The sequence below is a fragment of the Tenebrio molitor genome, chromosome 2, assembly GCF_963966145.1.
Source record: "Tenebrio molitor chromosome 2, icTenMoli1.1, whole genome shotgun sequence".
NCBI classification, from domain to species: domain Eukaryota; kingdom Metazoa; phylum Arthropoda; class Insecta; order Coleoptera; family Tenebrionidae; genus Tenebrio; species Tenebrio molitor.
The window spans coordinates 30,296,279-30,313,472 of NC_091047.1; the positions used below are offsets into that span (position 1 = coordinate 30,296,279).

General features: G+C 34.8%; 2 protein-coding genes across 6 annotated transcripts; one reads left to right on the forward strand and one right to left on the reverse strand.

Annotated features, from left to right (window-relative positions):
* The first annotated feature begins 7 nt into the window (after nt 1-7).
* Sys1 (Sys1 golgi trafficking protein) lies at nt 8-1,228 on the forward strand. Its single transcript, XM_069039665.1, has 3 exons — nt 8-637; nt 687-754; nt 805-1,228. Exons 1-3 carry the CDS (start codon nt 467-469, stop codon nt 1,043-1,045), a joined length of 480 nt encoding a protein of 159 aa, XP_068895766.1. The 5' UTR covers nt 8-466; the 3' UTR covers nt 1,046-1,228.
* LOC138124556 (mannosylglucosyl-3-phosphoglycerate phosphatase) lies at nt 1,145-16,544 on the reverse strand. 5 transcript variants are annotated; one of them, XM_069039637.1, is made up of 11 exons: nt 15,965-16,544; nt 15,484-15,712; nt 5,345-5,431; nt 4,956-5,221; nt 4,522-4,816; nt 4,362-4,465; nt 4,100-4,259; nt 3,460-3,710; nt 3,278-3,405; nt 2,459-2,666; nt 1,145-2,411 (listed from the first exon to the last, which is right to left on the reverse strand). In XM_069039637.1, exons 1-11 carry the CDS (start codon nt 16,088-16,090, stop codon nt 2,325-2,327), a joined length of 1,941 nt encoding a protein of 646 aa, XP_068895738.1. In that variant the 5' UTR covers nt 16,091-16,544; the 3' UTR covers nt 1,145-2,324. The 5 variants fall into 5 exon arrangements, with proteins under 5 accessions (XP_068895738.1, XP_068895741.1, XP_068895740.1 ...); XM_069039640.1 differs by having other exon boundaries at nt 16,230-16,543; XM_069039639.1 differs by having other exon boundaries at nt 16,209-16,543.
* Between the last annotated feature and the right edge of the window lie 650 nt (nt 16,545-17,194).

The window sequence follows — 17,194 nt, forward strand, 5'->3', positions numbered from 1 at the left end:
CAGTTCTGTATATTTAAAACCGTGAAGGAGCTCATTTGACAGGAAGAAGATGTAAAAGTAAACAAATTGAAAACAGAATAACGAAAGTTGGGAGTTTTTTAAAGTTTAAATTAGGTTTAATAAAACAGGAAGTGTGAAGTATTCACTTTTATAAACCAAATTGCATTTTATTAAGCCGATTTCAAATTCAATATTTAGGGAAATTACAGTTTATTTTGTAGAAATGTTGGTGTGCTTGCTACATGTCATCCGTCGATCAGTGTCGTCAGACGATCTCAATTCTTTAACTTTAAATACAAATGACTCAACAACAGACTGCATTTGTTTACATCATTTACTCAACTAAGAGTTGCTGTACCACTTACACTTAAAGAATATTAAGTTATGTGGACACCGTTTTGAAGTATTTGACATAACCACAAAGTGCGAATATGTGAAAGTTGTAGCCGCTCATTAGCTTACGAAGATGAAGAAGCTAACGGGATCCTTCCGGTATACCCAGTGGGACCCCTGGTTAATAATCTCCCAGATAGTGTCAGTGCAATGCATAATGTACGTGTCTTTGGGGCTGATCCTCGCCGTGTTGGGCTCCTTGGTAGGCGACACGAGATCCCTGGATCACATTTTCGAATACCACGTAAGTGTAAAGTTGTGTAAGAGGCATCCATAACGATTTCGAGTTGCAGGAGATTCAAGTGCGCGATTTTGGAGGCCGTATGGTGATCTCAGCTTTCGTGATTAATGCATTGATAGGGTAAACAATATAAAATGGGCATATATCCAAGTCTGAAAGTCATGTTTTAGCTCTGTAACGTTGTGGCACGTGGTCGAAAGAACTAAGCTCTGTATGGATTTCAGCTGCACTTGGCACTTTATCCATCTAATAATTTGTTGGTTCTACAACGGAAGTTTTCCAACAACTTTCTCATGGTGGGCCTTGAATGTGGCTTGTGCTACTTTGATGTGCGTCTGCGCCGAGTTCCTGTGCCTAAGAACTGAGCTCAAAGCGATTCCTTTATCTCTTGGTCCTAAGACAGACTTGTAAAAATTGTGATATTTTTATATATTATTTAGGGGATATTGTAACGAAACGCTAAGGTGCCAACATTTTCATTTTGTAACAAAGTGTAATATAAAAGAACAATTTTAAAAAAGTATTTATTTAGGTCTACATCCATCAGCCACCTAAGAACTGTAAAAATCAACACAAATAAATTTCTAACAATTCCTAATGTGTTTTGTAACAGGTGTCTCATTGTTTTTGATATTTGCTAATAATCGTGACTAGCGCAACAAAAATTCGCGTCCTAAACATTTACCATTGTACACATTCAATAGATTAAAGCTCCAATAACAGTTGACAGCACAGCGAAATTCTCCATGGAGTAATCGGTCGACTACTGATTAGCACAATTGACAAGAGTTTTGTAAATCGGTAGCAGAATTTACAATTTACTTCAAACTGACGTCGCGATGGTACAGATGACGCTGCTCACCTAATCGCAAGTATCTTAAATCGCAATCGACGAGTTTACCCTCTTCGCTTCTGATACCGATATTTGTCGTTAAATAATCGAAATTAGACGGATTAAGTTACGTTTACATATTTCAGTGCTTTATATACACTACCAGTGATAAGCGTTGTGTTCGTTTATAGCAAGCCTTAACACGGAGATGGTGCACGTGCGCGTTACTAGGACACTCAGTAATGGAAGATTGAGAAATATGATACATAAAGGCATCAAGAGACATTAAGTTGCCCACCACAACAGCACATCGATTTAAAATTTGTACTAATATAGTGGAAATTTCATTGCGACCGTACTTCGTAGGCACATAAAGAGATTAATGAAAATTACAGAGCTAATTTTGCGTATATTCGATAAAAAAGGAAAATTTGGGACGTCTCGGATTCTACAAATCATGTCTGAGATTAGTGCAGCAGTCATGGCAACAGCAAAATGACAGTTCGCGGCACTTTTTGCTCCCAAATTTCTTAATACAAAGACTGACGGATAACGAAATCGAAAAATGTCAGCAAATTCTCTTTTTATAAAAATTATTGCTGTTTTTGATGCAAGTTTGATTTTATCGATGGAAATCAAATAACAAATTATATTAAAGCAGTCTTATAACCGGATACAACAGTAAATTATCACTATGATCGTCAAATATTCAACAAAACGATTTTTCACAACAAAACTCGTTGTGGAATGCATTGAAGTGGTGTTCGTTCGAAGGCATTACCTCAGTTGAGTTTCAACTACTTTTGAATAAATAAATCTACTTTCAACAAATTAAATCTAAACAAACTACAAGCGAAATTAATTCTGGGGGGAGTATTCGTCCACTTCCTCGATGATGGAGTCTTGTTCTATTCTCTGACGTTGCAATATCAACTCGTGTCGTTTCTAAAAAATACGGTCAAATTTTTTCCATACTGATTTCTCTCGTTTACCTCCTCATTGTTAACAACGATAATTCGATGGTCTATTTTTGGGGTTAATTGACAAGATTCTTGTTCGAGGTCGTCCAGAGAAGCCCTACGGGTCAGCCTTGAGGTGTGGTGAGCGGGCGGACTCGTCGACACCTCAACAGTGCTTGCCCTGCGGAGAGGAGGGGGACCGTCGAGTTCACTTCCGTCGAGCATTTTCACTAAGCTGTGCCTGAAAAGTATCATTTTTCAAAATGACACCGACCTCAGTAACGAATTCCATGTCATACTAAGCTTAATTATAGGTATGTTCAATAAACGTCATTCCTTATTTCATGAGTCACGTGACCTGTCAGTTCAAATGACATTTACGGCAAGGTCGAATCAAGCTCAGGCGTGACTTGTTAATTATTATTATCAATAATTTGCAGGTGGGTTGAATGAAGAAATGTTTATTTATACCATGTGGGTGGATGTTATGCATTTGAAAAATTCAAGTTTTGGTCATAAATATTCAGAGTAATAAAAAATTCTGGGCAGACAGCTTTAATTAATGAGAATTTTAATGATTGATCAACATGCAGGTTGTGTTATAGAATTAATTAAAACACAAGTCAAGTCATTCTCGTACGTCTGAGAATGAATGATTTATTAATTATTTATTGCATTTAATTATAAAACTGTTACTGAACTGTGCCGTGGAATTCCCATCTCTGTTGTCCCCACTCTCATGAACTTTGCATTTCTTGTGACTTTAAAACAACTAATCTACCAGCAGAACAAAATACACAAATTAAAAACCAAGAACAAAAGACCCAGTACTCAAAAACTCCAAATCCTCACCTTCTCGAAAGCGTCACCAGTGATTGTCTATGCTTGGAGTGCTTCTTGGTCTTTCCTAAGCGCATATTAATTGCTTGAAAGTGATTCTGTATGGCCAACCCCAATTCGGGACATTCACCCTCGTCCACCTAAATATTGACAATACGTTTTAATTATTTTTTTATGAGTCGGTCCATTTTTACCAAAATTTCTGCATCTTTCAACATGACGTAACCGTCGCAACCTGAGTGCATATAACTCTTTGTCGCCAATCTGTAGTGCTGCTCTAAATTGAGATATTCATCCCCGATTCGGACGAAACCCGGATCAACTCTCTGACCAGGGGGTTTACTGGGGTCAAAGGCGAAACTTACACCGGCTACTTGGGGAAATCTACCTTCCAGTTTGGGGTACATGCAAACTCCGTTTTCCAAAGTTTCCAAAATCTGCTGTCCTAAAATGAAATGTGGACATTTTAAGACGTTCTCCCTCCCGACTTCTTAAAATACGATAAAGTGGAGGTCATTTTGTAATGAGTACCGTCATTTTTTATGTGAAATTCATTTTTAAAATTTTTGTTGAATACACTTATGAAACTCAATTAGTTATAGTATTAAATTTTCGTCACTTTAGATGTTCAGTCATGACTATTTATCATTTAATAACAAATTAATGAACAAATAAGGTGATTTTTAATTATACTACATAATTATACATTTATTAAACACAAAAAAATTACTTTGTCAATTTGCGTTTTAACTTGAGCAACAGCTTAGAGATTTCGCGAATTTTTTTTGCAAATACACATCAGATATGAATTATTCATTCTTTAATTCCATTCACCTTTCAATTTTAAGATCACCAATGGGTCTCTCATGGGAACTATGTTGGTCAAATCTCGCACAGTAAAGTCTCCAGCTGGATGGACCTGGTCCGATCGGAAAGTCCCCGAATTCAAAACTACCAAATCTGCCCCAGTCGCGGCGAGTACCACATCGCACACCTAAAAACAAAAACAGGTGGGAAGAATTTACAACACATCCAATTTAAATATAATTATATTCTGTGTTATTTAGATCGATGGTGTTGTCACAACGATAATTACCCAATTTCCTAAATTCGATTCCGAAGTTCTGATCGATGTGAAACGTCCGTCCAGCGGTACAGAAAAGCAACCCAACACTTCGTGCATTTTTCCTTCAACGATACCTAAAACGTACCGCCTTTATTTACCGTTTTTTTTCATTAATTATCATCCCGCTTACTGGTGTACTTGTCTAGTTTTTCTTTGAGTTTTTGGTCTTCGGGGAAAGCGGAGGTGACATTGACCTCTTCAACTGTAACTTCCGGGGAGCCGTTGGGTTTATCGAAATTGACTGTAATTTTACTAAACTGTCTAAAATCTGTACCGCTTTTGACCACATTTTTGCCGTTGATTTCTTTGACTTCGTAAACGTGATCGTGTCCGCCTAATATCAAATCGATGTCATCACAATTTTCGGCGAGTTTAATATCGTTTGGTGTTCTCATGTGAGTCAAAGCGATCACGTAATCGCATCCCTACAAAAAACAAAAACAAATTCCTCGGTATTTTTATTTGAAATCAAGTAGACTAAAGCGGCACACTGTACCCACATGCAACATTTCTTCTTTAATATGCAATCTTAGCGTTTAGTTGTCAAATTTCTTCCTGTCTCACCTCCTGTTTCAACTGAGCCGCCAATTTCTGCCCTGCTTCGACGAAATCCAGGAAAGTCACCATTTCTGGATTGATCGTGGCCAGAGTGTCCAGCCACTCTTTCTCGACCAATCCCAACAGGCCGATCCGATGCCCCGCCCAGTGTACCACGTGAGTAATCCTACCTTCGCCTAGTGGACGGCCAGTTTCATTATCCAGAACGTTGGACATAAGCCAGGGGAATTCTGTCTGACCGACCCATTGGGACAGGACTTCAAGGCCGTGATCTGGAGCGCATAATTTCAATTTGACAATTGTCTGTTATATTTGGAAGGTGTTAATGAGGAAGTGGTGACCGTTTAATGCGGAGATGGTTTGATTGAAATGGCCTTGAACTTGCGGTGACTTACCGAAATCGTGATTGCCGAGGACCGCACAGTGGGTGCCGATGTCGTTCAGAACAGGAACCATCTGTTCCCCTTTCGTGTAGGTACTCACTGAGAAAATACAAATCAGATATTAAGACAAACATTGTTCAACTTTTCTTTACTTGGGACAATTTTCAAAATAATTGTGTTTCATAAAACTAGTTTTGGAGCAGTATCAACGGATGCAGAAACTGAAGCTGTCGAGTACAAGAAGAGTTACAACAAAATCAGGCGATCTATAAGTAATTTCTGACACATAGTGTGAAAACACTGTGATTTCGAATAAATTCTGGAATGTTGGTTTAAATAAAAATAAATAATCGTGTAACAGCAATCGTATATTTCAGGAATTATGTTGAACTTTTTATTGCAAAATTTCAGAAAACGTAGAACAAACTTTATAGCAAAGGAATCTCATTCTTCTCTTTTCATTAAGTTTTCCTAATATCGTATAACGTAGTGTTTAGTGGTTATAATATAATTTCGGGTGGAGCAACAAGCCAATTTTCTCAAATTTGTGATTTTAATTGGGAGTGTATGTTGGGTCACATGAGGGTGGAGTGTTTTTTTTTTAATGTTTCGCGGTGGTTGGGAAGAAGTCATGCCCTTTTTTTCAAAATATAGAACGAGTACTATACAGAGGACACAGAGCCATGATTCATCAGGAAGGAACGCCCACGAAGCATCGATGTCTTCAGCAATTAATCACAAAAGATATGTTTCGGACAACTCCATCCGTCAAAATAACTGAGAGAGATATGACACAAAGACCTCCAAGAACTGGAGAGAGTAATTGATAAACGCGATGATATGACATATCAATTTTTTTTCGGAAAACCTAAAATGTAATTTTTATGTATGCGTAAAAACATTTTAATTAGCTTTTGTGCAAAATGTCTTGCATTTTTGTTTTTGGGTAAATTTTTTGCATTAACTATAAATCAAATAATAAAGAATAAATTTTCATGAATTGAAAATAATTATTTGGAAATTATTTTTTAACAATTACAACATGTAACTTAACTGAAGACATTGAACTCCAAATTCCTTGTAAATATTAAACAAATTACTATCGGCTCTTGGATAGGATGTCCCAATTAAAAAGAAACCGATACAGATATGAAAATTTATTTACATATGTCCAACTTTCAGTTCTTTGTTCTCTATTTACGAAAGTAAATATAACCTTAGAGAAAACGGACAACTTTATTATTAACCAAAGTTGAGAAGATTATTATCATAGCCAGAGGGATGCCCTCGCCATTCAAAGGCACTCGGGCTATGCTATAACAGTCTTCCAACAGTGGTAAATATATTATTTCTTTCACTAACAGCGACTTAAAGACATTTGGCCGTATTACGACACCGTTATTAAAGTCGCCTTTGACTAGAGTCATGATTAAAGTAAACATAAAACGATATAGATTTATGCAATTATAACCTGCCAGAAAGAGATGAATTCGCCACCAAGGTAATTAGAGTCATGATTAAATTTAATAGGGTTGTCGTAATACGGCCCTATTTCTTTTTTCATTCAGAAGGATTGTTCTTTCAAATCTCTCATGTCAACCCAAGCGCTTTTTCAAATTATAAAACAAACAAGTTTTTTGTTTTGTTACTATCTGATAGTAAGGATTCTAATACAAGGTTTTTGCCTAACCTAAAATTAAAAAAAAAAGTATCGATAGAAATACCTATTAAATCTGTGATGACTGATATTATAAACATTGATTTCTGGTAATATGTAGTTTCTTTTAAAACCGCCAAATTATCAAATTATTAAAAATTCTGTTTTTTTTTTTATAGCAATATCGTGTGTTCCACAAAAAACTCACTCGCAGCAAGCCATGACAAAAATGAAGTATGTCTTAGTACCATATGTGAAATGAACTACTAAAGTAAATTTATAGGTTATTTGTCACAACTCACAATATGATGAAAATTTATAAGTAACAAATGAACTACTTCCAATCATCCTAAAATCGACATGACCAGTCTATCTATCTCTATAGTCATGGCATACTGCGAGTGAGTTTTTATTGGAACACACGATAGAATGCCATTTAGTGCGATTCTGTTTCAAAGTTTAGCAATATTGTTATTGAACAACATTGATTTTGCATAGATACAACCAATCAACAGCTTCATATCATAGCAACTACAACCTTGTTATATAGCCATATTGGTAAATTTTAAAACAGAATCGCACCAATTGGCAGATGTTGTCATTTATTATTCCACGAAAAATATAAATACGTTTCCGTACAAGTTTGTTAAATTAAATTTATTAATTATAGATACGTTTTTTTTCGTGCCTCCGGCCGGAATTTGGTAAATTACAGATCTCGAAATCGTCCAGAAACACATGCATTGCCGGCCTAGTCCGGCTAAAAGTAGGGATTTCGAGTTGTCATCGGTTTCGGTTGGCATTTGTTATCAGAATTCTATCAAACGTCAATGTTTGTTCTGTGGATGGCTCGTTAAAAATGCTTTTCTATTTATAACAACGTACAAACTACAAAGAAGCAATATTTAACTAAAATTAATTAATTAAAATTACGTTTCGAGCCACTTCTTGAATATGGGCTGGTGTATTTATTACAACAAATGTTTCAGGAAAATGTCAAAAACAAAACAAATTAATTAAATTTAATAAATGTCAGGAAACAAGAGCGATGTTGATTTTAAAATGTAAATGTTTAAATGTGTTGCCAACATAAAAAAAGTCCCTAATACCAATTATTAAAACAAGTGCTTTAACTTCCATTTAACAAAAATTCGCAGAAGTCGGCACGAAAAATTTTGTGTATCACACGCCCAGAAACTGTTTTGCGACCATTCGTACTTACTCGCCTATCGATTCGTAGTGCAAACCGTACTCATGCTCGCAAACGTGCAGTTTCTGGCCTTGTGATACAAATAACTATTGTGTAACCGGTACGCGAAACGAGCACTTTGCGTACCCAAAACAGGTCGCGAAATCCATTTTCGCGGCCGGCGCTATTAAAGACGGCCGTTAAAATAAACGTCATTTTAATATGAAGCCTGGCGTTTAGATTTTTCGAGTATGAAATTCGAAACCGCATAATTTATAGTACGTAGAACTAATTACTTTTTAACTCTGGAGGAGTACCTACAGTACCTACACGAAACATCACTTTCACGCTCTACGCTTTCACTACAATTCTCTTCCGACATTTTTACGATTTTTTACAAAATGAATTGTTTTAAGTACTTATGTCATTAATATAGTGACATGTAAGCCGAATTTATACATTTGTATTTATTGACAGTTCTTGTTCGTTTTGTAATATGTAATTACAATTACAAAATGTTGTGTACACCTTGGCCGGGAACTCCTTTAACATCCTCGAGATTGTCTGCCTCGGCGACAGTTTTCCTCTCGGTGCATTACAAAATGATTTCGCGGCCTTGATATACAAATAACTATTATGGTACAAAATACTGCGTGAATATTGTTGCTCTGTTATTGTCAACTGTTTCAGTTCGCAATAAAAAATTTTACTTGGAAAAACTATGAATTCTACCTTCCGTTTGTTTTATTGTATGTAATTATTGACAGCTGATATCAATTTCAAATGTAAACATCTTGAATATGACATAAAAGTCACCAATTTTATTGCCAACTCAAACAGTAATTACAATCTCTCGAGTTATTATTAAATTTTTTCTTTAAAATTGTCGCAGGAATTTTAAAAACATGGAATTTGTTCACTCTTCACCAGTGGTAAATAAACTTCACACTGACATTTATTATTTGGAACGTAAAATACCTGCTTTTTCATTTTCAAAATGATTACATATTTGCTTTTAATCAAGTAATCATTAACCAAATCCAGAAACGAATTTTAGAAACACAACAAAACATATTTCTTAGCTGATTTCACTTCATAAAATAATTTCCCTCCACCACCCGGCGCCACGGCAATTTTGCCGGAGTACATACACTATTACGGATATTACTATCAAGTAATAGTGCAGTGCTAATCAACATAATGGTAATTGTTCACTTTAACTACTTCTGGAATTTTCGCGTTTTTTCTGGCTAGACAGCCTCAGGACGTCCTCCTACATCGTTTCCCACCAGTTAAACCTTGCGCAAATGAAAATTTTCCTTACCCTTTAGTTATACTAAGACTTGGCGCGACCTTGACGCGACCTTGAAACACAACAAGAGAAAAAAAAGACATTTGCACAAGGTTTGAATGGTGGGACACGATCTATGAGGACGCCCTGAGGCTGTCTAGCCAGAAAAAACGCGAAAATTCCAGAAGTAGTTAAAGTGAACAATTACCAACATAATTACCGGCGTCTCGCCTCCACATTTTGACTTTGTTGTGTTTTATGTTCTGTGTCAATGTTAAGGAACTTCCTCACGATGTGACATGAGTATAATAATATACCTTTTTGAATTTCAACTACCAATGTGTTACCTAAATCCAGAATTTTTAAATTTTTAAAAAGAGATTGGGGTACTATTCCCGCTGCTGAAATTATAAGTGTATACTCGAAATGTTTTGGATATGGATTGTCAAACTCAAGGTCGCTTAAAACTTATGATTGAACTGTATAGTCCTACAGAAACTCTAGTGGAATTCGACGTTGGTTGTAAATCTATGTTTGTCACTTGCAAAATAAAATTTTATGCTGCAGCAATAATCCTACTGATAAATGCTAATGAGGGTTGTCAGTTTGGGGATCGCAATGTTAGCTTCAGGCAGGGATGTTACAGGTAGTGGTAGTTGTATTTGTGACAACGGTTATTACTTGATAATAAAATCTTATTCTTCGGTTGTTGTTGGTAAATTTACAACCGAAGCCGAATTCCACTAGAGTTTCTGTAGGACTATACATTAGTGAGATCTGTCATAAATTCCAATAACCTTATTGGCGCGCCTAGTTACTTTTGCTGGTAGTGGCAACTTAACGACAAGTCCCCAATCCACATCCATAACGTTCCGACTGTATTAATTTTTGTGTTATATGTCTGTGTTATATTGTGTGAATTTGGAACAGCTAAAAGATATGCTTGTTTTGTGTTTATTTAAAATAATAATGTCTGGTCTGTTATGCTGAATATGAATGTCAGTTAAAACTGTGCGATCAAAATATAATTTGTAATTTTCATTTTCCAAACAACTTTCTGGTTTATAACTATAGTATGGTTGTGTATTCTTTAATAAATTTAATTTAACAGCTAAATTCATGTGTATAATTTTAGCGAATATTTCATGACGTTTCTTATATTCGCTTTGAGCCAAAACGGTGCAAGAAGAAATTATGTGTTCAATTGTTTTCCCTTCAGTTCCGCAAATCCTACATTTATCAATGATCGATTCCAAACCGCATATGTGTTTTTTATAATTTCTTGTATTTATAACACGATCTTGTATTGCAAATATAAAACCCTCGGTCTCAGGGTGAATATTTGATTTCTTAAGCCATGCATGAGAACCCTGAATATTAATTTCTGGTTGTTCCAGTTCTTTCAAGTATCTCCCATGCAAAGACTTCTGTTTTATATTTACTATAGTGTCAGGTATATTTGGCTCAACAATATTTGAAATTATATTATCACGTAATAATACTATCCCACCTCCACCCGGCGGCACGGCAATTTTGCCGGAGTACATACACTATTACGGATAATACTATCAAGTAATAGTGCAGTGCTTATCAACATAATTACCGGCGTCTCGCCTCCACATTTTGACTTTTTTGTGTTTTATGTTCTGTGTCAATGTTAAGGAATTTCCTCACGATGTGACATGAGTATAATAATATACCTTTTTGAATTTCAACCACCAATGTGTTCTCTAAGTCCAAAATTTTTAAATTTTTAAAAAGAGATTGCGGTACTATTCCTGTTGCTGAAATTATAAATGGTAAAATCGAATTTTTTTCTAAACACCAAAGATTTCTCATAGCAACGGAGAGTTCTAAATATTTATTAATTTTTGTATTATATGTCTGTGTTATATTGTGTGAATTTGGAACAGCTATATCTAAAAGATATGCTTGCTTTTGTTGTTTATTTAAAATAATAATGTCTGGTTTGTTATGCTGAATGTGAATGTCAGTTAAAACTGCGATCAAAATATAATTTGTAATTGTCATTTTCTAAACAACTTTCTGGTTTATAAATGTAATGTGGTTGTGTATCCTTTAATAAATTGAATTTAACTGCTAAATTCATGTGTATAATTTTTGCGAATATATCATGACGTTTTTTATATTCGCTTTGAGCCAAAACGGTGCAAGAAGAAATGTTGTGTTCAATGGTTTCCCCTTCAGTTCCGCAAATCCTACATTTATCAATGATCGATTGTAAACCGCATATGTGTTTTTTATAATTTCTTGTATTTATAACACGATCTTGTATTGCAAATATAAAACCCTCAGTCTCAGGATGAATATTTGATTTTTTAAGCCATGCATGAGAAGCTTGAATATTAATTTCTGGCTGTTCTAGCTCTTTAAAATATCTCCCATGTAAAGACTTTTGTTTTATATTTGCTATAGTGTCAGGTATATTTGGCTCAACAATTTCTGAAATATATTATCACTTAAATTTAAAGGTGTGTAACCTTTATCCGCTGAAACCAAAGCATTAAAAAAAGTGTTATCACGAGCTCTATTGAGAAAATAATTTTTTAGTGAAGCAATTTGATTGTGTTGTAGAATTTCTAGATTTGAAAAACCCCTACCACCATTTTCGCGTGGTAAATTAAATCTTTCAATAGCAGATTTGGGGTGATGTTTACAAAATTTTGTAAAGAGAACTCTAGTTTGAATATTTATATTCTCTACATTAGTTTTGGACCATTTTATAACACCAAAAGAATAGGTCAACAATGGAACAGCATATGTATTAACTGCTTTAATTATTGCTTAAATTATTACCGTTTAATTTTGATTTTAAAATAGATTTAATTCTTAAATAAAATTGTTTTTCTAAATTTTCTTTTATAATTGAATGTTGAATATGATTTGATTAAAAAAAAAAAATGTTGTTACACAGTCTAGGACTGGTTTACAAATCTATGAGGGGCGTGATGACCAACTCAATAGACCGGGACCAATGGTTTAACGTGACTTCCGAATCACGAGATAGAATATAGCCTTTTTTTTCTTTTTTTTTTTCGCCCTGGGTCGGAATCGAACCCGCGACCCTCGCGTCCCTGAGCCGAAACGGACTCCCTTAGGCTATATTCTGCCTATTATTGTGGTATCGTGGTTAAATAAAAAAAAAATGCATAGAGCGTAGGTTGCGGACACATGTGTTGAATTGATGCTATTTTGAAATTTACATTAACTAGCCAAACCTTCATGTTAAATAACCAATGGCAGAGTAAAAATACGAGGGTTATTCGAAAGTTTCCGCCCAAGCATAGAGGATTTGTAAGTGGATTCTTAATTAAAGTAATAGCAGCATGTTTTTTAAAATTGACAAAAGTCCAATAAAAACAGTTTTTTGGTAAAAAGACTAAACGAAAAATGTACATTCACTCACTTTGAATTTTATTAATATAATTAAGTAATTCATTGTCTTAGAAACTTTTTTTGATATCATGTTGTATTGATGTGTCATTTACGTTATTCTTTGCAAAAAAATATCCGACAAACAAAACATTAAACACAGTAAATAAAATTTTAATTTAAAAAAAAAAAATAATTTTTTAGAAAAAAATTCATGTGAAAAAATGCCAAAATTTGGACAGCATTTTGAATTAGGATCTCGTATTGTCAAATTAAATCTTTTAGGCCCATATTCACCAACGCCAGTTAAAGTTAACTGTAGGTTAAAATACAGTGAGCGGCAAAAGTATGGAATAAATTCATTAAAAATTAAACACATTTTTTTTCGAAAAAATATTTGGACAGGTCAATTTTAGTTTATAAAAATACATATTTTAATACAACATAAAATTCCAAGCAGTCATTTGTTTTCGAGTTATGACGTCATCGATAGTTTTTTTAAATAGAAACCCCCTATTTTTGTTCTTGATTCTGATAGGCCTTTTAATTGTCTATACGCCAGTATAAAAATTTTGTTATCTTACATAAGGAAATTTTTGAGAAAAATAAAATAAAGTTGGAAAAAATAAATTTTATAACAAACAAAAACGAGTCAAAAACTGTGTTAGTAAGCACTTAAAAATTATGTAATTCAATATTCGAATTGCCATCCTCCAGCTTGTTGACAATAAGCAAGTTTATGAAGAAATTCCCCGTTTTAGTTTTATCCACGCACCCAATCAAAATTCAAATTTCTATACGTTGTGTTTCTTATAAATGAGGTCATTTTCGAAAACGTTTTGTAAAACAAATAACACATACGAATGAAATTGACTGTAACATTTGACTGTTTGATTTACCTACTTCATTTTTTGACTTGTTTTTGTTCTTTACAAAATTTTATTTTTTCAACTTTTTTTTTTTTCTCAAAAATTTCCTTATGTAAGATAACAAAATTTTTATACTGTCATTTAGACAATTAAAAGGGCTATCAGAATTAAGAAAAAAACTAGGGGGTTTCCATTTAAAAAAACTATCGATGACGTCATAACTCCAAAACAAATGACTGCTTGGAATTTTCATTGGTACTAAAACATGTATTTTTATAAACTAAAATTGACCTGTCCAAAGATTTTTTTGAAAAAAATTTTGTTTAATTTTTAAGGAATTTATTCCATACTTTTGCCGCTCACTGTATACGAAAACATTGTTATAACAATAGGTAACTAAAGTAATGAAGTATTTTAACCTACAGTTAACGTTAACTGGCGTTGGTGAATACGGCCGTAAGACACGTAAATCAACCGACAAAAACACAACATGGTAACGCAAATTTTCTAATAATTTATTTAAACAAAACGAATCGGTTGCCATGGTGACCATAGCACTCCCGATCATTGAAAATATCCCAATTTAACTGTAATAAAGAAAAATAAGCACAAATATAATTTCAAGATCATTTATTAAAGAAATCATAATGAGTCGTTTTTTGTGCCGGTCAGTGTATTTGATCATAGTAAAAAAAGTGGGAAAACTGTCTTTTTTTTTCGAAATTACCCAAGTTGTCGGGCATGTCAAATGAATGAACATTTCTTATCCTAATCGGGAAAGTACGTAAATAGTTATATCCGCCACTACATATCAAAGACAAAACAATAATGAAAACAATAGAAGCATACTAATCTTTTATCACCACAGAAGGTAAGCGAAAGTTTTGGCTCCTATATTCGATGTTGCAAAGGAGATACTGTTTATAAATTAAGGATTAACCGATAACGCGAAAGTACTATAGTAATCTTCTGGATTAATGGAAGAAGAGAAATTGTATAGACAAATAAAAATAATTTCTGAAAGAAAAATACATTATTTCGTTATCAGGTCGTCAACTTTTCAAATACCCCTCGTAACTTAATTAAGGACAGGGCTTCAATCGTGTAATAGTCTGGAACAGCTATTTTTTTCGAGTAAAAAAACTGTCAATCATTGAGATAATACTTATGAACTTTTATCAAATGTTATTTTTGGCAAAGTCGAATCTGCCAACCGTTTCTCAATGATGATAAGAATAACTTGTAGGTAAAAAAAAACTAACAACGATAAAGCCAATCACATGAACCGTGAAATGGACATGCATAGTGCATTGTCTCTTATTATATTAAAATTATTCAACTTGTTAATGACAGAACTATGTATGTAGATGTTTTACTCAAAACTTTTTCGTCCAGGAAAAATTGAACGCACTTTGCATATTAAATTACTCTGGTTGATTATTTAACAATTTAGAAACAGGTTTTTAAATCCAATTCTAATAACGTCGTTATTAAATTAGCTTCACAACTACTAATTTGCAAAGTGCCGCTGAACTTAATGGTACGAATCGTAGAAGATATGCAAAATGATAATTGTCTGAGATTATGTATTAAAAAATAGTTTGACCATTGACTATAATAGAAAAATTAAAAAGTTTCCTGCCCCGTAATTGGATTGGTCTGTGGGGCAGTGTATAATAAAATTACCATAAAATTTTTTGCATAGTTTGGAGTTTTCTCCTTTGGCATATTCCTTATGTAATAGATACTTACACATGCTCGGGGAAAAGGCGTCGCCGCTGAACAGGACCAATGGGTGCAAATGCTGGAAACTCTTGATGGCGGTACAAAAACGGGCTGCGCCCCCGACCGGTTCCGGCGACAGTCTCGGTTCCACATTGTAGACATCATTGAAATGCAAAATGACCAAGTGTTGAGCCATCGCGCCCCCTGCTAGCGTGTTGACGGCCCTTCTTCCTGCCGCTCTAACCTCTAGAGACGCCTAACAACAGCCCAAATCAAACAAATTACTAACACAATGCTACCAACAAGCTGAAGAATGAACGGAATCTTACCAAAAAAACAGTAGCAGTTGTAAAATGGCAATGTTAAGTGGCTCTAATGAAAGGTTTTAGAGGTGTCTGACCAATGAGAACAATACCCCTAAACTGATAATTATGCTTGTTCATGCAAGGTTTATTCATGGTGGGTTTTAATGAGGTGGGGCGATGAAAAATGTATTAAAAGAAATAACCTGCTTGAGCCAGCCGACCACGCTTGTCACCTTGCTGGTCACTTCAGGGGGCACTTCAATGCTGTGTTCCTCGACAAGCGAGCTCCATTTAGCGCGGAGGGCGGCCTGTGCCGCGAAGCTAGCCATCCTTAGCCCCAAACCGATTAATCGGGATTAGTGAGACATTCCAACACCCCAGATTAGTCCGGTTAAAGGGGGCCGAATCGGTTGAGATGCGAAAGGAAAGCACTGCCAGCCTACTCACTCTAGACGAAGCGACTCTTACGTTCCTGCACGTGTATTATAATTGACGAATCGATTCCTTTCCCGTCCATAATAGATTTTCATTCATAGATTTCGAGCCGTGTTGAACCGTTTGAATTTTTGATGTTCGTATTGATTGCTGGAACTGTCGATGGATTCGGGACTTACGGCAAACGTTTCGTTGATCAAGTCATGGGGATCGAATTGGGACTCGTCACAAGCGATTAAATATTTAACATTTTTGCCGGTGTTGCGAAAGGCCGAGCGAGCCGAAGGACGAACGGAAAAATTTCTCCGCAGGATGATCGTGACATCTGTCGGGAGTTTCACGGGTGACATTTGTCAATTGTCAAAGTGTCAAATGGTAGAGCGCATGGTCGAGATTTTAGCACTACTGGACAGTTCATCTACGGAAACTGAAACTACTGTACTGTACAGGTGAATAGAGATTGAATCAAGTTTTATCGCCCGGACGATAAACCCTATTAAAAATAGAGAGTTTTTGCAAACCGTTTGATTATGCCCGTTAAACTTTAACGACAACGTCATTTAATGTCGTAGAGATGATGTACTACGTCTTTAAAAGGAGTTTTTGCAAAACATTTTAACTTATCGGTAAACGTTATAGTTATTTAAGATATAAGTGTAAAAAGTTATCCTTTATTGCACGAACGGGTTTAAAATACGACCGAGGTACGAGTACCTGTTACAAGTATACAGCGTGTCCCAGAATTGACGCCATACCCTTGTATGACAGATACAGAATCGTTAAAGAAACTCATATTTGTAAAAAAAAAATGTCCAGGCTTCAAGGCTTTAAGAGTTAGAGACTATTAAAATTGACCAATGAGGAGACAATTTTTCAAATTGAACTTAAGATCGTTGAAAGTGAGCCATGTAAAAAATCTAAATCCAAGTGTTAACGAAGTTTGAATGATTTTTTTTGACAATACTGACGTTTCTAAATGTCATAGATAGATGGTTATT